Source organism: Rhinatrema bivittatum, chromosome 2 (assembly GCF_901001135.1).
Source record: "Rhinatrema bivittatum chromosome 2, aRhiBiv1.1, whole genome shotgun sequence".
NCBI lineage: Eukaryota > Metazoa > Chordata > Amphibia > Gymnophiona > Rhinatrematidae > Rhinatrema > Rhinatrema bivittatum.
In genome coordinates, this window is record NC_042616.1 from 596,197,381 (window position 1) to 596,225,102 (window position 27,722).

Genomic DNA, 27,722 nt, shown 5'->3' on the forward strand with positions numbered 1-27,722 from the left:
GATGGGGTCAAGAGGGTGGGTGACTGGGTTGATTTTTTTGTATGATCTTATTGACTTCAGTTGAGCCAATGCGGTTAAAGTTGGTCCATGTAGGGGATGTTGTGGGGTGTGGAATTGGCTTTTCTGAGCATACTTGGGGGTTAGTGGGCATTAGCTTTGTGATTTTATCTGTAAAGAATTGGGAGAGTTCTTCACACGTCTTCGTGGAGCCTTCCATTGGAGACAAAGTTGAATAGGGCTCTTGGGTTATATTTATGTTGGTGGATTTTCTTAGCATAGAATTCTTGTTTGGCTTTGTCGGTGTGGGTTCTAAAGCCTTCCAAACTTTATTACAAATTTACCAACGTGGAATATATAAACTACTATGTATAAATTTTTACAAGTCCACATGACTTTTAAGCTGTTATCTGAAGTAGTGAATAAATGGGAATGTTATATATACATGGATGTTGAAGAAGCCGACCTTAGTGAGTGCTTTCTTGCTAATTAACTCAGGTTGGTATCAGCTGATTTAAGAGATCAACATCTCCATATTGCACATAGGTTAGTGGTATCTCCTCTGAAGGCATTCACAATGACAATTGCAGATTCATCTACGTGCCCTAAATGTTCATATACACAGGCCACATTATTTCACAATTTATGGGAATGCTCAGCAATACAAACATTTTGGGAAAATATTTGGCAGGATATAATTAAATGCATGGGTAGTAATTTACCCAGACAAGCTCAACTGTGTTTTTGGCATACCGCCTGAAGTCTCACCTATACTTAATAAGCATATGTGGTTTCTCTACAAAGCATTGACAAGTACAAAAAAATGTATCTTGGTTAAATGGCTTTTGGCGGAAGCTCCTTTTATGAGGCAATGGTCAGCAGGCATGTTGGACTTAATGTTGATGGATTATAAGACTTGGGCCAGGGAAGCGAAAGATTCTCAGATATTTATGGAAATCTGGGGAGGATACCTAGAGCATCTACTGAAATGTATTCAAGATAGAATTTGATTTTGAACCATTTTACCAGGCAAGTTTTATGTCTGACCACATGTGCTATACTTCATTACTTGGTGCTCCTTTATTTCCACATCCAGCTGATGGAATGTCTCTGCTATTTCATTTGAGCTAAGTCTACATGACTGTTTTTTCTATTGGGGTACAATTATGCTCTGTGGATGGTTTTGATGTTGTCTGACTTTGATGCTTATCTTCTCCCTATGGGAAGGAGTGGGGGAATGGAGGGAAGAGGGGCAATTTTATGGAAGGGATGACACATAAAAAACAACAGGTTGCATTTATTTCTGTATTTTGTGGCTTGTGTGTGACATGTTTAAAATCAATAAACATATTTATACAAACACATCACAAGAGCTATACTTCCACAACCTTGCAATGAAACATTTGAAGCCTTAGGACAGTCACATTGTGGAAATTGTTCCCATTGCAATCAGACTATTGAATGCATGGAATGGTGTCCTCTAAATAGTGATTGCAATATCCGATTAGGTTCTACAATGAACTGCTTCTCTCAGTGAATAAGAAATGAATAAAAACTCATCTCAACGAACATCACAGCTGTTTTGCCACTAAAAAAGTATAGTTGCTCCTATAATACAACATTGTCTGGACAAGTCTCACAATTTCACATAGTTACATTGGTTGGTGATTTAACAGGCTCCTATTTTAGCCCATGGAAGAAACAGGGAATCTTTACTCAACCAATGAGTGCAGTTTTGGATACACATCTTGAACATAGAGTATCCTGGTGGACTTAACCAGAAAATTGATTGGTATTCATTTATCTGACTTTGTCAGACTTATTTTGTTTAATTTTGTAAAGTTGCATTGATTTTATTTTTAAGAGCGACATGTGCTCTCTCAAGTGGTTGCAGACCATTGTAATGGATATTAAAATAAAAGCACCATTGTTCTAGCAACTCACACGATAAATGCCACACTAAAAAGCTTATGTTGAACAATATTGATTCCCCTGAAGCAGAAAGTGTTGACCTGTGTTGGGTCTTTGACAATATTTCAGAGGGTATAAGATGTGTCATCAAAATCAACAGAGTCAACGATTGAGCTTTGCAATATAAGCACAATTCACATAATTTAAAAAGACCAACATCATGTTGAAATAAATACAAATTTTATTTGCAAGTTCACAAAAACATTTCAAAAAACGATTAGAAATTTCATAGAGTACCAATGACTATTTTATTAGGCAATTGTGACTAACATTCCACTGTGAAAGCTATTTGCGATACTTCAAGTCCTAAATATGAAGGTCCTATATATCAGAATATAATTTGTTTACCAGTGTGGCATAACATTTACATTGTAGAATTCTCATTATCTTGGATTTTCAGATTTTTTTACCTTGGAATTTATTAACTGTTATTTGTACAACAGTCTTTTTCTGCCATCATTTACTATGTTACCATGAATCTCCTGCCCAGACCCAGGTCTATGGCAGACTGGAATAGGTTTTCTTCCAGGATCTGCCAGTAATTTGCATCTTTCCCTCGATCTTCACAGGCCTCCCTGCCCTCACTGCTACAAAGCATCCCCACAACATAACAGTGCCACCACCATGCTTTACTAAAGGGATGATGGTCTGTGTTTGTTTTATGCTACACATATCACTTTGCATTGGAACCATTTGTGTCATCAGATCACAAAATCTTATCCACATGCGTACAGTCTCCCCTAAGTTTTTCTGTGTAAATGCTATGCAGTTCATATATAGCTTTTCTTCAGCAGTGGCTTCCTTCTTGCCGCCCTCCCATAAAGGCCATGTTTGTGGAGTATTCTTGAAATTATTGAACAGTCAACATTTTTCCCAGTCTCAGCCAGAGACCACGCAGTTCTTTTAAAGTAATCTTAAGCTTCACAATGACCATCTAAAGCAGTTTCCTTAACCCACAGCTACTGACTTTGTAGGGATAGCCTGATTGTGGCAGTGTCTCAGTGGTGCCAAACCTTACAGCGATGGACCTCTCCATGCTCCAAGGGTTATTCAAATATATAGAAATTTTCTTATAGCTTACCACACTCCATATCTTTGAGTAACATTATCGTGGAGTTCTATTGGCAGCGCCTTGTTTGGCATGTTTTGACCTTAGCTTGAAATTCACTTCAGTTGACTCTTCATTCAGGAGTATTTTAATCAGCTCAATTACTGTGATTGGACACAGGTGGGCTCTATTTAACAGATTGTAGGCCCTGTTAAGGCAACATTTTGAACCAGATCACTAATACTTCATACTCCCATGCACTGGCCATCTACTAAATTAACTAGGGAATATTCCAGCTAACTGTTCACAGCTTTTGGCAAACTGTGACAAGTAAAAACAAAAACACAAACAACAAAAACAGGGCTGTAGCTTAGAACAAAGCCACAGTTGGTATGTGAATGAGCCAGCCATTTACATAATCATGGCACACTTTTTGCTCAGGATTTGACTGCAGTCCTTGTTATTTTTCTGGTACTAAACTTTTTTTCCTTGTAGTTTTTCAAACAGTGGTGCTTTGTTATGTATTTCTAGATATCCCAACAATTGTATGATATACATATTTGATATGTTTATTAAAACTGTGTTAACTGAATACTACACCTACAACATAAGCAAAGACTCACAATATAATTATGAGCTCTGGTCCTAGATGGGACAGCAGCCAAATGCCACTGTAGGAGAAACCTCTGCTGGTATCACAGAAGGATACCTCTGAAAAGACTTCCATTACAGAGGCCACCAAAAAATAAAGATGGACAAAAAAAAAAAAAAAAAGATACTTGACTCAGCATATTATTCCTTAGAAAACTTTATCAAGATCTTTATTAGCATATTCTACATTATTTACAGTTCATAAAGGCCACAGCAGTTCATCAATATATAAACTTTTTAAAGGGAAGGACATTAGGTAAAATAGATAAGTATCTCAGTGAAGTCTACTGATGAAGGAATATACCAGTACAGAATTTGAGAAAACAATGTCATAGAAACTTTACTAACACTTATTTTAAAACTGTTACTTTCTGCACTACTCCTGACTGACCAAGCTCGAGAGTTTACCTATTGGCCAAGGTTAGGAAAGGTGTCTCCTCCCAGATCGAACTATTCATTGTATTTTCCTGCCAGTAGGGATTACTACTGTACAGAAGTGCTATGTACTTCTTTCCATAGTGCGAGCAGAGACAGACTGCCGAGATAGGGCAGCTTCACATTTACCAGCAGGATTTTTTTTTTATTATTATTATTATTACAAGCCATTCAAATCTCTCTTTGGATGATGATAAAAAACAAAACAAAATACTATCTTGTGATAAACCTCTCTTTTGCCAAGGACCTGAGCAGCTCAGGTCTGACACCAGGCAGAATAATTATACCTGCTGTCTATGACTCATGGCAAAACCCGCTATTTAAAAGATAAACAAACAAGTCACATTCATTGGTGGTGATGTAGCTAGTTTAGAGTTTGCTTACCACAAACTGTGCTTTCCGTAGATAGCAGAGCCATGCTGATTGGGTGAAACGTCCTCCAGTGGTGTGGCTCAGAACCTTCTCCTATAGCAGAGGTTTTTGCTCTGCCCATGCGCGGGTGTTCCCGTGCGAGTACTTCAGTTGTCATCAACATTCCTCCACAGTTGATATGAGAGATTACGGACTACGTTCTCCAAAGTTACTAGAGACTGCCAGGGTGGTAGGTCGGTTCGCATGGCTCATTCATTCTATCTATGGAAAACACAGTTTCCGGGAAGCAAGCGAGTGAGAGAGACATGCTGATTCGGGAGTCCCAAGCTGAAGGTTACTGCTTTTTTTGAGAAAGACTCATGCAGAATATACAGTCAGTGTGCTTGTCACTGTAAAACGCAACCCGAACCCAAGTGGCAGGTTCTGGCTACTTTCTACTGTGGTTAACACTGCTTTTCCTACCAAACTGTCCAACTCGGAGAGTTGTCTAGACAATAATGTGATGTGAAGGTATGAATTGAGGACCATGTTGTGGCCCTGCAGATATTCACTATAGGCAAGACCTTTAGGTGCGCCAGAGAGGTTGCTGTTGCTCTTATCTGGTGTGCTTTTACCTTCCCAGGAAGAGGAGTGGAAGACATGGCATGGCAGTAATGGATACAGTTAGTCAACCAATTAGCTAAGGTTCTTTTGGAAACTGCCACACCCATTTTGTTGGGATTATAGGAAATGAATAATTGCTGAGATCTCCTGTGGTCTTGCGTTCTTGCCTTGTAGTAGGCAAGGGCTCACTTACAATCCAGTGTATGTAGAGTCTTTTCCCATTGAGTTCTATGGGGTTTTGGGAAGTACGTCGGGAAGGAAATGGATTTATTTAAATGAAAAGCAGATACCAATTTCAGCATAAATTTAGGGTATGGTCATAATAATACTTTGTCACGGAAGAATTACAGATATGGCAAGAAATGGACCAAGGCTTGTAGTTCACTAATTCGCTGTGCTGATGTGATTGCTACCAGGAACAATACTTTCCAAGTAAGTCCCACCATCACCAGGGGTTCGAAGGAACTGGACATGAGAGCAGTTAGTACTACATTACTATCCCATGGATTGGAGGTTTTTGTATTGGTGAACGAATATGCAAGAGGCCTTTTATGAAGTGAGATACTAATGGGTGTGTTGAAATGGAATGTCCCTCCACTGGCCGGCGATAAGCAGCTATTACACTTAGATGTACTCTCACTGATGAAATTTGTAGACCTGTCTGAGACAGATGATAGAGGTAGTTAAATAGGAGTTTCGCAGAACAATCGAATGGGTTGAAAGATTGCTTATGACATCAATCAATATAACGGTAAAGCCTTCACGAGTGGAGGCTTTCCGCGGAGAGGAGAACATCTTGAACAGCAGTCCAAAAGCACAATGGCTCTAAGAATTGGCACTCAATCTCCAAGCCATGAGGTGAAGTGATAAGAGTAGGGGGTGTAACAGGGTTCCTCCCTCCTGTGTCAGGAGCATCAGTTGGCAATCCAGTGCTCTGGGTGGTTGTACAGACAGTTGTACAAGATATGCGTACCATGGTTGTCTCGGCCAGGCTGGAGCAATGAGTATCATCTCCTCCCTGTCCTGGATACACTTCTGCACCATTCGGGTTAACAGCGGGATTGGCGGGAACACAGAATACCCCCTTGGACCATGAGGGGAGAAACACATCTTGGGATGCCCTGGTCAGGCAGGGAAGGAGATAGAAAACCCTCTCCAGTTTTGTGTTCCATTGGGTCGCAAAAAGGTTTATGCAGGGTTCGCCCCAATTGATGAAGATACTGTCTGCCACGGATTGGTCGAGGGACCACTCGTGAATGAAACACTTTGCTGAGTTTGTCTGCTTCTACATTTGCTATTCTGGGCAGATATGTTGCTTGTAATGAGATGATTTGTTTTATCGCCCATTCCGACAACAGTCACTTCTATGCATAGGCTCAGTGAACTGGATCCACCTTGTTTGCTTATGTAAAACATAGCAACTTGGTTATCCTTATGGATCATGACAGCCTTTCCTGTCAGGATATGTTCAAATACTATCAAGGCTCTGTGAATAGCCCTGAGCTCTAGGAGGTTGATCTGATAGTTCTCTGTGGAGGATCACAACCCCTGGGTTTGATAATGAAGAAGGTGCGCCGCACCCCCCCCCCCCCCCCCCCCCAAACCCATGGTGGAGACATTCATAGTGAGAATCAGCTGATGAGGCAGAGACCAGACCAAAGAGGCACTCTTTGTCATATGCTTGTTGGTCTCAGCCACCAGTCTATGTCCCTTTTCATCAAAGTTGTGATCAGAACTTTGGCCCAGAGAGGCTGAGACCCTTCAGTCCATTGTCTTTTTAGACCCACTGCAGCCTCCTCATATGCAGCCGGGTGAGAGGAACCACATGGATTGCTGCTGCCATGTGGCCCAGTAGCATCAGCAACAAACATATGGTTGTTTTGAATTTGTTCTTTAAGTGTAATGCCAGAAGTCACAGGCGTTTGACTCTGTTGTCAGGAAGGAACGCATTCTCCCAGAATCTATCCTTGCTCCTATAAATTGTAGGATTTGAGCTGGCTGGAGGACAGACTTCTTGCAATTGACACGGAAACCTAGGTCTTCCAGGCATCGAATGGTGAACTGAAGGTCCCTTTGAAAATCCGGTGGATTGGGCGAAACAATCAGCCAGTTGTCCAGGTACAGTAAGATTTGCAAACCCTTGCGGTGGAGATGCGCCACAGCCACTGTCAAACACTTTGGGAAGACTCATGGGGCAGAAGAGAGGCCAAAAGGAAGAACCTTGTATTGATAGTGTGCCTTGTCTATTTGGAAGCAAAGGTAATGCCAACATGAGCAGTGTATTGGGATAGAGCATACGCATCTTTGAGATTGAGAGAGCACATCCAACCTTCCTGCTGAATAAAGGGTAAAATGGTCTTCAGCATTGTCATCTTGAATTTTTCCCTCTTCAGTGTCCTGTTGAGCAGACAGAGATCTAGTATGGGATGCAGGTCTCCCTTGTGTTTGGGAATGAGGAAGTATTGGGAGTAAAATCCCATATTGTGGCGGGAAGGTGGAACAGTCTGAATCACTTTTTATGCTAGTAACTTCTTTGCTTCCTGTTGTAAGAGGGGAATTTGCCTGAGTTGTCTCTTCGGTGGAAGTAGCCAGGGCAAATGAGGGAGAGCATTGAATTTTAAGTGGTAACCCTGTTGGATTATTCTTAAAACCTATCAGTCGGAAGTAATTTTGGCACATGCTGTAAAATGATTGATGACTGTCCCCCACTGGTGTAATACTGGGCCTGACAGGCATCAATGGCTGCGGCGTCGCTTTTTTCAAAAACCCTGTTGGTTCTTAGGGGTGGTTTGCTGGAGGAGTTTTTGGGGGCCTACAATTTTGTGGGTGTGCTCTCTGTGCTGATTGCGGAGGTTGTGGGTGAGGCTGTTGATAAGTGGGAGGTCTATATTGTGTGTATTGTTGACAGAATTTCCGTTTGTAGAAAGGTTTCTTGTAGTGTGAGAATTGACGTTTGAAAGCAGTGGGCTGGTACACCGGTAGGGTGAGGGACTGCACTGCCATGTTAAGTTCTTTGATCTGTGCCACTGTTTCACAGAGTTCATCTCCAAATAGGTTGTCTCCCAAGCAAGGGAGATAAGCTAGTTTGTTCTTCAAGCTGCTATTTCAGATGCAGAGGTTCTCGAAGTAGTTTTGAAGGATTCATAAATGGAGCGGAGGAGATGACAGATTCCTTCCTCGAGGTCCTACAGTGGTTGAAGCGTGATTTGATCACCCATGTCTGAGCACAAAAAGTGCTTTAGGCACTGTAAACATTTAAAACTGATGCTGCTGAATGCAAGAGGTAAACATTGAACTTTGAAACACCTTCTTTGCGAAGTCATCTAGGATTTTATTATCTTTCCTCGGAAAGGAACTTGCATGAATCTTTGACTTTTTCGCCCTCTTCATGGCCAACTCGACCACTACCGAAGTGTGTGGGAGGTGAACTAGGCCATAGCACTGAGATTTTTTGAGGTGGTATTTCAAGTACAGTTTCCTCGCCACTGGCAAGTTAGAATGAGGGGACTCCCAAGATTTGAGAAGGACTGAATCCAATACTGGCTCCAAAGGAATGTACAAAATTTTTAAGATTCCAAAACCTTCTCTGCAGGATCTTGGATTTTACAGATCTCCAAATTTAGTGCAACTCCCATCTTTTCTACAAACTTTGGATATGTGAGATCCTCAGGAGGGGAGTGCATGTTCTGGAGGGTCTTCCGGTTCATCGGATGGGAGACCCATCAAAGAGGTTTGAGATAGCGTTGGAGACTGGTACAGAGGAGGGAAATCCGGCCTCTCTGTTCCTTCACCTTGCTCAGGGGAAGTTTCTGGGGATCCCGGGTTCCGGGGAGGTTTGCTTTTGGTCCATCCCCTGACTTGCTGAGTCTGGGATATGAAATCTTGGACTGATATCTGGATGAGAAGCCAGAAAGTATGGCTGAAATCTGTTGGATGGCTTCTATGCAGCTAAGTCTCAGCGATTTTGCAGCCAGATGCCACACTAACTCCGATGGTGACGAAGGACACCACCTTTTACGCAGCTAAAGTACAGGCATGGTGCCTTGTATATATCAGAGACTGGAGAATGAAGTGGTCTTATGGACAATGGCTCTTCCACAACCTTCTTGCTCCTGGAGTATAGCGGTTCCTGAAGGTGGGGGACTTCATGTTTACGTCTGGACTTTCGGGATAAACCGGAGTAAACCTAGTGACTATGATAAGACGACCCCAGTGAGATAACCCAAGGGCACCATGGCCTGGGCGTGAAAGTTTGTAGTATGGGCTCGACGTCTACCATGACTTCCTGATCCCAGGAAGTCCTTCCCCCAGGGGAATCACTAGGTTGTTCCCTAGCCCTGGCTCTTTGTTGGTAGTCAGATCAAGCAGCTGGCAGTAGCAGCGGGTCTTTGTGTACGGGATCCTCCCTTGGAGGCTTTACAAATTTTGAATGCGTTATTGAAAATGGCTTGGCTCCGCATGGAGCATCCATTTGTCTGGTATGGTCACGTGGCGCTGGTGGCGTCCTTGTATTGTGTTTATGCTTCGCTTGCCGCCTGGTGTCGTGGATGGATGTGGATGTGTTGCAGGATGATGCACATGCTTCGCAGGATTCCATAGGTGAGTTGTGGAAGGATGCAGAAACTTCACAGGCTGATGCAGTTGTGTCATGGGATGATGCCAATGCTCCACAGGGTGGTGCAGATGCTTTGTGTCAGGGAATGTCGTGCATTGATGAGTCAATTGTTTAGTGTGTCCAATCAAGTCCTGTGTCTGTTTGCCTTGCGTCAACATGGACGGTTTCATCGATGACAACCACATCGTTGAAACAATGGTCTTGATATTTTTGGGCCTGGTTTCAGATGCTTTGGGATGTTTTCACTTTTTCTGATGGCCTGAGGCCGTTGGATTTTCCAAGGATACCTTCTTCTGGGCATCTCTTGGCCATGGCTTCGGGTCCAGTGAAGACTGAGTCGAGTGCCATGGAGAGGGCGCAGAGCTGCCCGAAGGTGAGGAGCCTGCCTCCTCATGTACTCTGGCAATCTTTTCGGCCCTCTGCCTCCGGGGCTGAGGGACATGCGGCCACAGTCCCTGTATGCGGCCTGATTGTGCTCCGGACCCAGGCATAAATAACTATAATTGTGTCCGTATGTTGCGGACATGATGTGCCTGCAGCAACAGTATTTAAAATCCGGGGCTTTCTTTACCGACATATTTCCCAACTTGGTGTGACTGAGGAGAGAAGATTCATGTCCATATGCGACGCAGAAAAAAACCGCAACTGAGGAGGAACGTTGATGATGACCGAGGTACTCGCATGGGAACACCTGTGCATGGGCAGAGCAAAAACCTCTGCTATATGCGAAGGTTCTGAGCAATGCCGCCAGAGGATATCGCACCCAATCAGCATGACTCTTTCACTTGCTTATCGATGCAAAAAAACTGGTTGCAATTTACTCACAGAAATCCAAGATGTAGACAAAACACATTTGTACTGTCATATTAATTTAAAATCCTTCCTACAAAAAAATACAAAAAGTAAATCAGCATCACGATAAGCAAGCAAGATTTCTGCACAGTATGCTAAAAGCTATTTCTATTACATAATTTACAGAACCGCCGATAATGAATGAAACCAAAACATTCATCACTTCTGGCTGTAACAGAACAAAATCTGCTGCTACTTATTCCTCCAGACATCTTGCTCACATAGCTCACTGCCATTTTCTGCTCTTGACAGAGGAATTAAAGTTTATCTGCATTTGATATTTCTCTGAGCAGGGCACCAGTGTACACCTTCCGTAAGCTTGTTAGATGATATTTTAGGGCAACTGCTGGAACACAGTTCTAAGGCTTTCATAACTAAACTCAGGATCAGTCTCTCTGAATGATAATCTGCTAAGGGTTTTGCAGAATGTCTGACGATTCAATTAAAAACACACAAGACTTTTAATATTGTAGACTATGAACATTCCCCCACTGGCTTTAGTCATCCACCCATGAAAAAAAAAGGTAGAGTACCAAGGCAGTACTGGTCCATTCCTCTATGAAGAACTTCAGCTTATACTTATCACTGAGACTTCAGTCTCTATTTGTACTTCACAGTCCATTATGAACAATTATCTGCTGCATGTAAACATGACTAAGTAACTATAGAGAAAATACATTAACCAGAATCTTCTGTAAAAGATAATAAAATATATGCTTTAAAAAATTAAGCTATTACTGCATCTTTTCCAGTTTTATTAAAAAGGGAACAACCCTTTGGGTGTTACCAGTCCTGAGTTCTCTGGAATTGGGGGTGAAAAAAGGCCCTAGTTCCCATCTAAAATGTCCCTCTGCTAATATACGTTGGCATAAAAAATAAACTCTATCAGTTGCTGGAGTACTCCTTGTTAAATGTCAGAAGAGCCCAATCAGAGGTTTTAGAATTCATTTTCTCTGTACAAATGGAGAGTGTAAAACTGGCGATTTCCATTGGTAACCTGAACAGGCATGAACTGGAAGTCAGACAAAGCAACCTAAGGGTCTCATTTTTACACACTAACTTTTATCATCAGAGATACATTTTGAAACTGGCAACTAGTCGGTATTTCTGTAGCAGCAGTCTTCAACTAGCCAGATGCTGACCATTGATAAAATTATATACCAGGAACCGGCTAGTCCCACAATACTGTGTTGCAAATAGTTTTCCATCAGGAGTTGGGTCAGAGAAAGCAATTTCATCTTTACTCAGGTATGAGCCATATATAAAATTATTTCTGTAAAAAAGAAACAAGTCAATGGTCATGAATTTATCAGATGTTACCAAGCATACAAGTAGCATTCATTAAACAATAATATGGGACCTAGGATCAAAAGCAGGGTTCTTTATGATAAACAATAAAAATGATATTGGTATAAAAAAGTGAAGAGGAATTCAGGAGAAAGGCTACATGTACCATCATAAAAAAGAAAACTGGAAAGAAAGACTTAACCTTATTATATCCAACTGAGGGGAAAAAGCTTACTCCATGAGATACAGTCCTTCTAGGCAGCATTCTGCTTTAGCCCCTAATTAGAATACCTATTCTTTTATTACAAATCCCTGTACTTTTTGCTGTATCCTTTGGTTAAAAAAAACAAAAACAAAACACACAGATGTAGCGCCCCTACCAGGCAACGTGGGGAGAAACCTGCCACCAATAGCTGGAGGTGTGCAGCAGCAGAAGACCCCTCCAGCCCCCATGTAATAGGGCCGGATGGGGACTGTGGGTTCTTTAGATACTGGGGGAAATTACCCAGGCAGCCCAGATTTAATGCAGTTAGAAGCCCTGTTCCTAAGCTGGTGACCCAGGATACATCACGATCACGAGACGCTGAAACTTTCAACACAACTTTACTCTTTGTCAAAGGGGAAGAGACATAAATGCAATGCAATCAAAACAACAGCAGAACAATGCCCCACAGTAACAGACAGGAACAGCAGTTATATACATCTGACAATAGCAGGATGTCACTTTTGATAATGGCAACCCCAGAAACTGCAAAAGGCATGGAAGCAGCCCCAAAACCCCCGTGTAAGCTGCTAGAAATAAAAATAGTTTCCCAGTCCTGGTGGTGCATGCACAAGAAAAAAAACCCAAAAACGTGGCAGCCAAATGTCTAAACAAGGGTGCTCTGGCAGGTTGGTATGGACCCTCCTGTGAAAATGGGTTTAGTTCAAACTGCGTTATTTGTTTGAGCAGGCAGACACTGTTGATCCCAGTGTTTACAGCACAGAGGGTTTCTCTGGATTGAAATCTCCCTGCAGTCTGTCTCTCCTGTAGTATTTGCAAGTGTAGGGCAAAACTCCTAGCACAGTACACTCTGTGTAGCATCTAGTAAAGGAATACACCTTTAGGGAACACCCTCCGGTTCTCACTATTAGAGGTAAGATTTAAATTGTTTTGTTGGTTGTTTACTTATCTCTGTTGGCTCCTTCAGCAGAGGAACAACATCCCCCCCCCCCCCCCCCCCCTTTTCCCAGAATCTGCATCCAGTGTCTCCTGACATAGGGAAGGACAACAAGGGAAGAGTTTATTCTCAGCTCGACCCTTGTCCCCTGTTGAGAGATTCTTTCCTTTTCACTGGTGCTCAGCGTGCTCCTCTTGGTGTAGTACACCTCTATGAGGTTTTTTTGGCATGGGATTCACACAAAAGCCAAATCCTGGTCTCCTTTCACTACCAGCTCCCTGTTTCTTCTGTTCTTTCCTTTCAGCAAAAGCCCTTGTCTCTCCTTTTCCTCTCTACCCATTGGTCAGAACCCTCCTTGCTTCCTGGGTAGTTCTGAGGCTCCCATTCATCCAATACACTTCCTGCAACATCACAGCTTGGCTGTCCTCAGGAGGGGGAGGGGGAGGCTTTGAAGAGCAGTAAACATTTATTCTGCATTTACTGTCAGTTCTCTGCAGGTTTTCTTGCTATAAATCCTTTTTATCTCAGTAAAGGGTTGCCGTTGTTGATGGATATTTTCCCTGCATGGAACTTAAAAGCAGCTTGTCAATATTAAGGCACTTAAAGTCCTTGTACTGCTCAACCCAGAGACATATTCATGCTCATGGGGGCAGGTACCCTTGTCAACAACAAACAAGGAATGAATTGCACAGTCTGGGTAAACAAATAAGTGTGGGAGTAGCTTGCTTATTGCGGTGGTTACTACCTCTAACAAATTAAGCCTGATATTTCACTTTGAATGCATATCTAGTGCAGCTCACTGCTTCAACGACAGGGGGGAATGAAGAAATAGGATTTACATCCAGCCAACATCTAACAAGGCTTTGATCTGAGCGGTATGAGTATACAAACATCGGGATAACTTGCTCGATACGACGGTTACTTCCCTCAAACATTAAGCCTTATACTTCACTTTGATACAGCTCCAACACTGCTCTCTGCATCAATGGCGGTGGTGGAAGTAAATTAGAATCAAAAAGCTACCAATAATGGCCCTGAACTCAGCGGTCGGAGTAACAGATAAGTATGAGAAAATAAGTGTGAAAGCTTGCTGGGCAGACTGGATGGGCCTATTGGTCTTCTTCTGCAGCCATTTCTATGTTTGTCACACATAAAACAGATTTTTTTTCCTCTTAGAAAATGATGCGATATCAATGATGTTTTTTCATGCACTCTTTTTTTTAGCTTTCTGTTTATTAAACATTACAGCAGGACTACAAAAAGAGTATTAATCCACATTACAAAATCAATCCAAATGTGTAAATTTAACAAAGAAGAGTCTTCAAAGTGCTTCTCTAAACAGAAAAATGCAATAGTAATGCATCCTTCCATAAAATACCTTGCTGAAAGCTAAAGGGGACCAGAGAGAGAGACCATGCCAAGAAAAGACATGAAAAAGACCAAACAAATTGGAGCAAAGAAGTTTTCCAAGGCAATTTAAGAAAAAATGCTACGAACTCAGAGAAACCGTGATGCAAAAGCTCTGTGGAAAAGAAAGAGACTGAAGCGGGAACCCGTGTGGACGCGTGGTATAGGGCATGTTGGACATGCTCAGTATACCTAGTCAAAGTTCTAGAAACTTTCACATAAGTTTTCTGTGCTGGACTCCATCCAATGATGTCACCCCATGTGTGAGGACTACCATCCTGCTTGTCATAGAAGAACGGCAGTATAAGAAACAAATATAAAATTACGGGAAATAAACATAAAACCTTTTCCATTTATAGCTATAATCTCTCAAGATTTTTAAAACTGCTTTAATTCCTCCAAGTTTGCAGAAATTCTTATCCCTAATTGTTTCATACTCTTGTTATTCCACTTAAAAGGGGCATGAAATGTATTTTTGCAGGGAATCAAACTTTTCTTTACAGAGTGAATAATTTCAGATGTACTAACATTTACTTTACATCCAGACACCTTCACAAATACTCTTAGCTTCCTCAGAACCACTGGTAAGGATTTCTCCAAATCATAAAGGAGTGGATCATCTGCGTATAACACAATTGTATGCATCTGTTCCTCAACTGTAGTACCTTTGACATCTGATGACTGCCTTACATGTTCCGCTAAAGGCTTTATCAGCAGGGTGAACATAGCATGGAAAGGGGGAATTAAGCTTCCATGCAATATTGGAAGCTTAATTCCTTTTAGAAATTGTCTAATACCCTCTAAATCCCTCCCTTCCTGCAATGAATACAGTTCATTTAAAAAAGGTTTTGAAAGACTCCGCAATTTCTTTAGAGTTCTCAAACACTTTGCCTTCTACTTGCGCTTCTCTAATGCTGTTACTTATTCTCTTACTTGTAAGGCCGGGTTCCACCAAGTTTATTCTTCTCAAAAAACTGAGATTTAGTAAATTTCAGCAAATATTTTATTTTGTTATTTAGCAAAGCATTGCATTGCACTTTTAGATAACATAATTCTTTCAAACAAGCTTCTGACCCTGTATCTTTATATTCAAGTTCTTTTTGCTTAATAGATTCTTCTAATTGACCGAGGTTTGTCATTCTCTACCTTTTTTTTTTTTTTTATATAAAGGTGCTATGGAGATCCAGCGCCCCCACATTGTCACCTTCCCTGCTTCCCATAAACTATTAATATCAATTTCCAGTAAATCATTACATTTCAGGTATTCTTTCCACTCACCTATTAAGGTTTGACAAATATCTCTTGATCCTGCAACAAGTCATTCAATTTCCAACTTCTCAATCCACTACTGAATGCCTCCCATTCTAATTCTAGTATAACAGGTGCATAATTAGGGGCTGCTATAACAGCAATTTCACAGCTCCTGACCAGCCCCAAATCTTCCCTCCCAAGTGACCACATATCAATTCTTGTATATGAGCCATGAGTGGGGTTGTAGAAGAAAGTACCTTTTTTTTTTTTTTTTAATTGGGGTTACATTTATGCCATACATCTATCAGGGCAATGTCCCTCAAATGGAGAAATTACTTATGATAATTTCGTTTTCCTTAGTGTAGACAGATGGACTCAGGACTAGTGGGTATTGTGCTCTTCTGCTAGCAGATGGGAGACGGAGTCAGATTTCAAAGCTGACGTCACTCTAGATATACCCCTGCAGTAACCTCAGCTCTTCAGTATTCTTTTCGAAAAGCCATTGTGGATATATCTTTGCTTAAATAACTTGATTAAACTTGAGTAAAACTTGAACTGGTTCAACTAATTTCCAAACCGGAGACCGCCAGTGCACTCAACCAATTAACGCCAACACCGGACAACTGTGGGAGTCGAACTAGGGGTAGGCCGCGGCTTACCCGTATTTGCTTAGTCTCGAGGTTCGCTATTCGAGATTCTCCTTTTCTGGGGCAGCCGTGGGCAGGATGCTTAGTCCATCTGCCTACATTAAGGAAAACGAAATTATCAGGTAAGTAATTTCTTCATTACCTAGCTTGTAGCCAGATGGACACAGGACCAGTGGGATGTACAAAAGCTACTCCCGGACAGGGCAGGAGGCTGCCCGTGGCCCAATTAGTACTGCCCTTGCAAAGTCTGCATCTTCTCGGGCTTGAACATCCAGGCAGTAGAACCTGGAGAAGGTGTGTATGGAGGACCACGTTGCTGCCAGACAGATCTCGGCGGGCGACAGCAGCTTGGTTTCTGCCCAAGAAACTGCCTGTGCCCTCGTAGAATGAGCCTTAACCTGTAGTGGTAAGGGCTTTCCTGCCCCTATGTAGGCTGCCTTGATCCAGCAGGCTATGGTCGCCCACGAGGCCGCTTCTCCATGTTTCTTCCCACTGTGAAGAACGAACAAGTGATCCGTTTTGCGCACTGGTTCCGATCTTTCCAGGTACCGCACTAGGAGTCTGCCGACATTTAGATGGCAAAGAAGGCGTGAGTCTTCAGAGTCCTTATGTTCATCCGGAGATGGTTTGGTTCAAGTGAAACTCAGAAACCACTTTCGGTAGGAAGGAGGGGACGAGTGCGCAACTGTATGGTTCCAGGCACGAACCTAAGGAACAGTTCCCGACAGGATAGTGCCTGTAGTTCGGAGATGCAATGAGCTGAACAAATTGCCACCAGGAATACCATCTTCAATGTTAAGAGGTGTAGTGACAGACTGTGTGTTGGTCTGAAGGAAGCCCCAGCTAGGAAGTCTAATACTAGATTGAGATTCCATAGAGGCACCGGCCACTTTAGGGGTGGTCAGAGTTGTTTAACCCCTTTCAGGAAGCAGGACAAATCCGGATGAGTTGATAGCCGGATACCATCCACGTCGACTCTGAAGCAGGACAGTGCGGCTACTTGGACCTTGAGGGAGTTGAGTGACAACCTCTTCTTCATACAGTCCTGTAGGATCTCCATAATCATGGAAATCTTGACTGTCTGCATGAGTATACTGCGGTCCTTGTACCAGGCTTCGAATACTCTCCAGATTCGTATGTAAGACAGGGATGTGGAGAACTTGCGCACTCGAAGCAGGGTGTCAATCATGGCCTTTGAGTAACCGCTCTTCTTCAGGCGAGTCCTCTCAAGGGCCAGACCATAAGAGAGAATAGAGATGAATCTTTGTGGAGAATTGGGTCCTGCCGGAGAAGGTCCCTGTGTGGAAGTAGGCACAGAGGGTTCCCCGCCAGGAGTCTTTGCATGTCTGCATGCCATGGTCGTCTTGGCCAATCCGAGGCCATTAGTAGCACTAATCCCCTGTGATGTTCTATCTTGCGGATGACCTTGCCAGTAGCGGCCATGAAGTGAAGGCGTACAGTATGTCTTCCTCTAGCCAAGTCTGGACGAGAGTGTCGATCCCTTGGGAGTGTGGCTCTCGTCTGCAGCTGAAAAACCTGGGGACTTGGGCACTAAGATGGGTGGCCAGTAGGTCCATGGCTGGGAGGCCCCAGCAATTTACTATCAGTTGGAAGGCTGTGATCAACGGCGTCCATTCTCCCGGGTCCAGGCTCTCTCTACTGAGGAAGTCTGCTGAGACGTTGTCTTTTCCTGCAATGTGGGAGGCCGAGATCCCTTGTATGTTTATCTCCGCCCATGCCATGAGAGGGTCTATCTCCAGAGTCACCTGCTGGCTCCTGGTTCCTCCCTGGCGGTTGATGTAAGCCACAGTTGTAGTGTGGTCTGACACTACTCGAATCGCTTTGCCTCGGAATATGTGGCTGAATCGCAGGCACGCTAGTCTGACTGCTCGAGCTTCCAAGCGGTTTATGTTCCATTCTGCCTCTTCCTTGTTCCATTGTCACTGGGCCGTCAGTTCCTGACAGTGGGCTTCCCACCCTCGCATCCATAGTGAGTAAGGTCCAGTTCGGTGGGGATAGGCTTACTCCTCTGCTTAGGTGGTCTTCCTGTAGCCACCACTGGAGCTGAGAATGTACCTCTGCTGGTAGTTTGAGGCAAATTGAGTAGTCCTGGGACAGGGGATTCCATCGTGACAGTAACGAGCGCTGGAGTGGTCGCATATGGGCCCTTGCCCACGGGACGACCTCCAGGGAAGATGCCATGAGGCAAAGGACTTGAAGATAGTCCCATACCTTGGGGCGTGCATTGGTCATCAATCGTCGTAATTGTTTCATCAGCTTCCTTCTCCTCGGAGGAGGGAGGAAGACTTTGTTCTTGGTGTTGAAACAGGCCCCCAGGTACTCTAGAGATTGAGAGGATTGCAGACTGCTCTTGCCCGCGTTCATGACCCAACCGAGTTCCTGCAGTAGGCTCTTGACTCTGTTGGTCACCTGCCGGCTCACTTCCGAAGACTTTGCCCTGATCAGCTATAGTTCTCCAGGTAAAGGTGTACCAAGATCCCTTCCTTCCTCAGTGTTGCCGCCACGACCACCATAATTTTGGAGAATGTTCTGGGGGCGGTTGCTAGGCCGAAGGGCAGGCTCGGAACTGGTAATGGTGACCCAGTATCACAAAGCGTAGAAAACGCTGGTGGTCCTAATGGACTGGAATGTGAAGGTAGGCTTCGGAGAGATCCAGAGAGGTTAGAAGCTCTCTTGGTTGTACTGCCATTATGACGGATCGAAGCGTCTCCATGCGGAGGTGTAGCAACCGCAGATGCCAGTTGACATTCTAGAGATCCAAGGTGGGCCAGAATGATCCTTCCTTCTTGGGAACAAAAAATAGATGGAATAGCGCCCTGTATTTTGTTGGGGCGTGGGAACCAGAGTTATTGCCTTCAGCCTGAGTAGTTTTGTTAGAGTGGTTTCCACTGCCAGTCTCTTGGTGTGGGAGTGGCAGGGTGACATCATAAATTTGTCTCGAGGGATGTTGCAGAACTCGAGAGTAACCTTCTCAAATGATGTTTAATACCCATTTGTCCTACGTTATCTTGACTCGTCTTTGGTAGAAGAGGGCAAGTCGACCCTCTATCTCCTCTTCCTGTGGATGGGTCGGCCCATTCTCATTGTGGAGCACGGCTGGAACCTGCCCCCGGGCCTGTTCCTCTCTTGGTCTGTCGGTTCCGAAAGGGCTGGGACCTTCCGGAGGGATGAGGTGCCTGGAACTGCGAGTTCCTGTGGGGTCTAAAGTACTGCGAGCCTCTGCCCTTGGTTCTTCTGGGGGAGGGACGCTGAGATCTTTTACTCCTATCTTCCGGTAGCCGAGGCACTGGAGATTCGCCCCATTTGCTGGCTAACTTCTCCAATTCGCTTCCGAAAAAGAGAGATCCTTTAAAGGGCATTCTTGTGAGATTCGCTTTAGATGTCGCGTCCGCAGACCAATTCCGTAGCCATAGTTGTCTTTTGGCTGCTACTACCGAGGCAACGCCCCTGGCTGAGGTACGCACTAGGTCTGAGCTTGCGTCCGTCAGGAAGGCTGCTGCAGGTTCCATTGTCTCACCGGTATACATTCCGGAGTTATTTGCCTCTCTCGAGAGTAGCAAGCAGGAATGTGCCACCAGTGCGCAGCAGGAAGCAATTTGCAGTGTCATTGATGTTGCGTTGAAGGCCTGCTTGAGGATGGATTCCAATCGTCTATCTTGAGTATCCTTCAATGCAGCCCCTCCCTCAACAGGAATTGTTGTTCTCTTTAAGACGGCACAGACCATAGCATCTACTTTTGGGAAACGCAGGCATTCCTTGGTCGCTGGCTCTAGAGGGTATAGGGCTGTCATGGAAGTTCTTGGTTAGGCAAGGCATGTCTCGAGGCATCCGAGCAGGGCCGGGAGGATCTTGTGCTTTCGGTAGGAGTTGGGCTTGGGGCACAGCCGGGGCTGATTGCACCTGAATGAAGGCTTGCAGGCCTTGGAAAAATTCCAACCAGCAGAAGGTCCCTGGGTCCATGTTAATCCCAGGGGGAGTCAGAGTAGGGGCCCCAGAGGTGCCCTCCTGTGGAGAAGCCATCTTGGAAATGCACAAATCAGGGGAGCTATCGTCAGTAGTAGTTCTGGACCCATCCCCGACAATAAGGGACTAGGCTTTGGTTCCCCCTGGGCTTCTTCGCAATGTTGACACAGGCAGGACTCCAATTCAGGCTGCACGGCTCTTATGTGACAGGCTGTGCAAAGAGAGTGCTTTCTGGCCTTCTTGGGCGCCGGTGCCATTGTGTTTGCACACTTGCAGTTGTAAACGCGGCTGTGCGTGTAGTTATGCGCATGGGTGCGCTCCGTTGTGTGTGTCTTAAGTTGGACACATGCAAGTTAGGCACATTGGTCGCCCAGCCTGCCCCACGCGTACCGCGGGTCGAGAAGGAAAGATGGCACCCCCCGAGGGTCTCCACGTGTGTGGACCCTTGCACCGGATCGGGACCTAGCCCAATCTGATCGGTGCTCCCCTTTTAACCTCGCCAGAAGGAAAATTCGGTATGGCAATCCGAGCTATGGAGACCGGAGACCTGAATTTAAAGATTTTTTTCTTACCTGGTCTCGGCGCTTACCGATCGTGTGCCGGACGGTCTCCAGCTGTGGGGGGAGAAGGAATTACCTTCACTGCCGCACTCGGTTCTGCACCTGCTGCTTTTCAGCCACTCTGGGGGCTAAGTCCACGCCGAGAACCAGCTACCGGACCAAGGCACACCTCTGAGGGATATCGGAGATCACCTCAGGAATTCTCGACTGAGGGAGGGACCCTTAGGTATCACTGCAGTGGAGTGGGGCTCGATCTTCGTTAAGGTAAATTGTGTTTCTTCTTTGCTGTAATTCTTAACACTATTTTAGTGTGTGGGATAATGTCCGCATCTGCTAGGAGATGGAGAGATACTGAAGAGCTGAGGTTACCGCAGGGGTATATCTAGAGTGACGTCAGCTTTGAAATCTGACTCCGTCTCCCATCTGGCCAGCAGAATAGCACAATACCCACTGGTCCTGAGTCTATCTGGCTACACACTGGAAACTATTTTTCAAAAATCTACAGATTCCCTTATTGTCCATTACTTTGGCAGCTTACTTCCTCTATCATACACCTGATCCAGAGCAAATCCTGATCCTTTAGTCTCTTTTTCAGGAAAGGAAAGAAGGCAAGAATAAAACAGAGGGAGGAGAAAGGAACTACAAAATATATCAAGAGTTTACAAAATCAAATATAACATAAAAAAGATTACAAAAACACAATATAATAAAAAAGTTAAGCCCACTTTAGAATACAATATTGTCTCAATTATAAAACAGCCAGAAAAAAATCTAACTCAGTTTCTCCCTCTTTCCTATCCTAATCTTCCTCCCTCATCAAGGAAGTGAGGCATGGGGCAAAACACTCCCCTTGCCCCTAGAAAGGATGAGACATAGAACCTAAACAAAACTCCCTCCAAGCCCTCTTTCATAAAGAGGTTAGGGTGCAACCCACCTATATTCTCACCCCAACACCACCCTCACCCCAGAAAAACAAACATCTCCAATATTACTGATGCAAAAGCAAAGTGACCGATGCACTGAACAATGCAGAACAGCTGCCTAATGGGCACTTCCCTTAAGGGCTACCTACCAAACTGGCATCATCAGTTTCTGAAACTCTCTAAATACCTGGGGGAAAAAAGAGGAAGGAGAAGAACCAATTCCATTTAGCAGACTCGGCACAGAGAGCTTCCCCAACAAGTATTTTTTTTTTTATTATTATTATTATTCATGATTATGTACTTATGATTATTACCCACTGCGATCTATGGAGCATGCGGGCAATACAATTTTATTAAATAAATAAATAAATTGATAGTGACATACAGGCCGATACAGTAAAATTCGTAGGAGAGCGGGCGAGCGCCCGCTCTCCCGGCGCGTGCACAGGCCACTCTCCTGTGCGCGCGATTCACTAAAACAAAATATTTAAATTAGGGCTCGCGGTAAAAAGAAATGCTAGGGACACTAGCGCGTTCCTAGCGCCTCTTTTGGACAGGAGCAGCGGCTGTCAGCGAGTTTGACAGCCGACGCTCAATTTTGCCGGCGTCGGTTCTCAAACCCGCTGACAGCCATGGGTTCGGAAACCAGACGCCAGCAAAATGGAGTGTCCGGTTTTCAACCCTCGAGCCGCGGGCCGATTAAAATTTTTTTTTTTTTAATTTTTGATTATTTTTAACTTTTGGGACCTCCGACTTAATATCGCCATGATATTAAGTCAGAGGGTGCACAGAAAAGCAGTTTTTACTGCTTTTCTGTGCACTTTCACGGTGCCAGCAGAAATTAACGCCTACCTTTGGGCAGGCGCTAATTTCTGAAAGTAAAATGTGCGGCTTGGCTGCACATTTTATTTAGTGAATCGCGCGGGAATAACTAATAGGGCCATCAACATGTTAACCCAAACGCAGGTTAACAGTGCGCTCCGTTGGAACGCACTGTACTGTATCGGCCTTATAGTAATGACAGCAGAAAAAGACTATCTGATCCATCCAGTCTGCCCAGCAAGGTGTCTATGATTGTAACTGCCGCTCCGTGCAGGTTACTCCCAGGCCTCATGTTAAAGGTAGTAATATTAACAATCAAAACCAAGCAACTGTCAAACCCATAACAAAATTACTGGTAGCAACATTTTTACAGGGTGAGCAGCCTTCTTAATTCAGACAATGCTTTTTGAACATGCTTTGCTTTTGGACTTGGCTGGAGAAGCAATCCTGCTCTTTTTCCCTAATGTCTGTTTATTGGTACTCTGGACCATAAAAGTCAGGGTTAGGCATTGGCTGTTGTCTGAATCCAATTCACCCACCTTTATTTCCACACCCCCAACCCCGTCAAAAGTGGAGAGCAATGTTGCAGTTCCATCACAATCATGTAAGCTAATTGGTTAAGGGTAGTAATCCCCATGCCTCCTGTTAGGGGTAGTGGCTGCTGCACTTTGCAGGTTATCTTCATGCTCCCTTTTCTTCATTCCACCTCTAGCCTTTAGGGAATTTGTTTACTGTTTTCTTCTTCACCACCTCTTCTGGCAGGGAATTTCAGGCATCTACCACCTTCTCCATGGAGAAATGTTTCCTGATATTGGTTCTAAGTCATCTCCCCTGGTGTTTCATATTGTGAACCCTGGTTATACTGTTTGCTTTCTAATGGAAAAGTTTGAGGATCATGAATCATTAAAACTTTTCGGGTATCTGAATGTCTATATCAGGTCTCCCTTGCACTCCTCTCTTCCAGGGTGTACATATTTAGATCCTTCAGCCTCTCATAAGTCATCCAGTACAGACCCCCCACCATTTTGGTCACCCTTCTCTGGACCGCCTCCATCCTGTCTCTCTCCTTTATGAGAATCAGCCTCCAGAAAAGACCACAATTCAAATGAGGACCTCACCAAGGATCTATACAAGGGCATTATCACTCCCTTTTCTTACTCTGCAGCCCAGCATTCTTCTAGCTTTAGCTATTGCCTTATGATATCACTTCGTCACTTTCAGATCACCAGACACTTTCCCTTCAAAGTCCCTCTCCCAGTCTGTGCACATACAACTCTTCTGGATTACCACAACCCAGATGCATGACTCTGCACTTCTTGGCACTGAATCCCAACTTCCAAGTCTTCAACCACTCTTCAAGCTTTTTTAAATCACTTTTCATTCTCTCTACTTCTTCAGGTGTGTCTACTCTGTTGTAGATCTTAGTATCATCCGCAAATAGACAAATTTTACCTTCTCTCCTCTCTGCAATGTTGCTCACAAAGATATTGAACAGAACTGGTCCCAAAACAGATCCCTGACACACCATACTTAACATCGTTCTCTCTTTGTAGGTTTTGTTTACGATTACATGCTGTCTCCTATCAGTCAACCAATTTGTAGTCTATTCAACCATCTTGGCGCTGAGTCCTAAGTGTCTCATTTTATTCACAAGCCTCCTATACGGGACTGTATAAGCAGCTTTGCTGAAATCCACATAAATCACATCAAGTGCTCTTCTTTGAACCAAATCACTGGTTACTAAATTGGAAAATTTTCCCAACAAATTTCCTTCCTAGCATGTATTACAAGCTATAATCTATATTCCATTATATCTTTCAGCTTTAACATATCCTTAAATTTATCAGTATATAGCTTAACTTTGTAAAAAATTGCATCATAATAAAAACTCTGCTGTTATCAATAGATGAGTGGGAGTATAAGAGAGAACTTTTTAAAATTTAGTTTGTCTATTTTGTTATCACCCCCAAAGTTCATCCCTTCCTTTTTGAACATATTACCAAAACCCATATTCAGTCTCTCATCACCTCCGGGTCCAATGTCATTCCAATCATATAGCCACTCTTTTCAAATCACTATACTGACTCCTCAACCACTTCTGCATACAGTTCAACCCACCTACAAGTTCCTTCACTGTGCAGCTCCTCTCTCTCTCCTCTCTGATCTCGTGGCTACTCTTCCTTGTAACCTCCACTCAGGCAAATTCCTCTTATCTGTATCTTTCTCTTCCATTGCCAACTCCAACTCTCGACTCTGTAATTTCTACCTTGCTGCACTATTTGACTTCCTGAGGTGGTGTACAAGGCTTAATTTGTGGGGGGTGGGGGGGGGGGGGGGAAACAGCCTGGAAGAAAGTTTCAAGTGGATGAGCGGAAATGGGAACACCATCCATCCCCTGATGATATGCCCCGATGGCACTGAGGTGAACTCTCACTGAAGTGGTTTTCAGGCCAGCCTCGGAGAGGTGCAACAGGTTGTTTAAAAGCTTTGGTGGGGAACATGAGAATGTGTCCAGACCATGCGCTTCACACCAAACAGAGAACCTTTTCTACTTGAGATTGTAAGATCTCAAGTGGAAGGCTTCCTGGACTCCAAGAGAACCCGAGACACGCCATCCAAAAGGTTCATGGCCTGCACGGTCACCCAGTCAAAATGCATGCCGTGAGGGACAAGGCTTGGAGGTTGGGGTGGCGTAGCTTGCCCTGGTCCTGCGTGATCAAGTTTGGAGCACTCCCCAGCCGGATCGCAGGGCACGAGGACAGTTTTCATAGAAGCAGGGATCAAATCTGGCGTGGCCAAAAGGGCGCAATCAGGATCATGGTGCCTCGGTCCTGTTGGAGCTTTTGAAATGTCTTCAAAACCAATGGCAGGGGAGGATAAGCGTTCAGGAGACCGGTGCCCCAGTGACTTGAAAAGGCATCCTACACTGATCCCCTGCCACTCGGTCCAGGGAGCAGAATCGATCCACTTTCTTGTTCTCTGGGGAAGCGAACAGATCTATGTCCGGAGTCCCCCACAGGCAGAAGATGAGATTCGCGACCTCCTGTTTCCGGGACCATTCATGGGGTCAGAAGGTCCGACACAACAACTCTGCCAGGATGTTGTCCATCCCTGGGAGGTACACGGCTCAGAGGAAGATGCCCTTCGCGAGAGCCTAGTATCAAATCTGCACTGCCTCTCGGCAGAGGAGGTACGATCCCATACCCGCTTGCTTGTTCAAATACCACATTGCCACTTGATTGTTGGTTTGAACCAGGACTACTTTGTTGATCAAGTGCTCCCAGAATGCCCTTAGGGTGTAACGGATCACCTGCAGCTCCAAGAAGTTTATCTGGAAATACTGCTCCTGCACGGACCAATGGCCCTGGGTATTGAGGACTGCAATGTGGGCTCCCTAACCCGTGTGAGATGCATCTGTGGTGAGGACGATCTGGGGCTGAAGGACCCAAAAAGGCATCCCCTTCTCCAGGTTGGATAGGGTTTCCCACCACATGAGGGACTGCTGAAGAGGAGTGGTGACTAGGATGCAAGCCCCAAGATCCTGGGTGGCTTGGTGCCACTGAGCACAACGTCCACTGCGCTCTGCGCATGTGTAGCCGAGCGAACTGTGTGACGTGAGCAGTCGCTGCCATGTGCTCCAAAAGGCTCAGAAACTGGTGCGCCAAAACATGAGGGCAGCAGGAGACTACCCTTGCCAGAGAAGTGAGGGTTATCGCGTAGTCCCGGGGAAAGAAGGCCTTCTTCTGGACAGTATCGAACCTGGCTCCGATGAAGTCCAATTGTAGTGATGCCAGGAGATGGGATTTCGGGTTCTTGATTAGAAATCCCAGGCCCTCCAGAGTACTTATGGTGGAATGTAGGGAATGCAATGCCCCCTGCCTGGAATCACTCTTGATGAGCCAATCGTCGAGGTAAGGGAAGACTTGTGCCCCTTGCCTCCTGAGATAAGCCCCCACCACCGCCAGGCATTTTATGAAGACGCGGAGCGCCAATGCCAGACTGAAAGGCAGCACCCAATACTGGTAGTGCTCCTCTTCTACCATGAATTGAAGATACCTCCGATCTGCAGGAGAAATGGGGATATGGGCGTATGCATCTTTGAGATTGAGGGAGCAGTGCCAATCCCCAGTTCTAAGGAGAGGGATCAGGGTCCCAAGGAGGACCATCTTGAATTTTTCTCTGACAAGAAAATAGTTTAATTCCCTCAGATCTAGTATGGAGTGAAGGCCACCAGTTTTCTTAGGAATCAGGAAATCCTGGAGTAGAACCAGTCCCCCTGCTGGCCTGGCAGCACTGGTTCGACTGCTCGAGCTCTATTCTGAGTATCAGCTGATTCTCTGCACCTCTCCACTGAGGACATGGAGGATAATGTGGAAGAGTCCGTTGGAAATGCAACCTGTACCCCTGCCTCATGATAGACAGGACCCATTGGTCCGAGGTGACTGAAATCCACCAGTCGGCAAAGAGCTGCAGGCGACCCCCCACTGGGGGAGGGGGGGCGCGGTGTCCTGGGATAGGGTTTCCTGGCTCAAACCCCCTCGCTGCCAGTCAAAACCCCATGGCGGGGTTCTGAGGTGGGCAGAGGCTGGTCTAGTGGCACGTGGCTGCCATGCCCTTGATCTAGCCAGTGCCCGCTGGGGTCTTGCTCTGGATCCCAGTGGTTAATACTCTCGTGGCCGGTAAATGGGAGGCTTCTTGCCTGAGGGCTGGGTGTCTGAGGTGCTAGCTGACAACTGTTGAAGGGTTTTGAATTAATCCTTTGACCCCAAAGGGGTTCTCCTCTGTACAGGGAAGATCCGCCAGACAATCCTGTACTTCAGGGCGTAGGTCAGAAGCACACAGCCAGGTCATGCAATGAGCCCCAATGCCGGCTGCCGCCACCCTCATTACAGTTTCAAACACGTTGTATGCGGAGCTGACGCCGTGCTTGTCACATTCCAGGCCCTGATGAAGTACCTTCTGGAACTCAACCTGAAATTGTTGTGGGAGGTGTTCCACCAAATCTACATAAGAACATGCCATACTGGGTCAGACCAAGGGTCCATCAAGCCCAGCATCCTGTTTCCAAAAGTGGCCAATCCAGGCCATAAGAACCTGGCAAGTACCCAAAAACTAAGTCTATTCCATGTTACTGTTG

At 44.9% G+C, this 27,722-nt stretch overlaps 1 protein-coding gene across 1 annotated transcript in view; it reads right to left on the reverse strand.

Moving 5' to 3' along the window:
* Window positions 1–2,126: 2,126 nt before the first annotated feature.
* ESCO1 (establishment of sister chromatid cohesion N-acetyltransferase 1) overlaps window positions 2,127–27,722 on the reverse strand; it is a 115,730-nt gene continuing 90,134 nt past the window's right edge. The window contains 1 exon segment of the mRNA XM_029591108.1: window positions 2,127–11,817. Coding sequence (XP_029446968.1) covers window positions 11,667–11,817 — 151 coding nt within the window. The 3' untranslated portion in view covers window positions 2,127–11,666.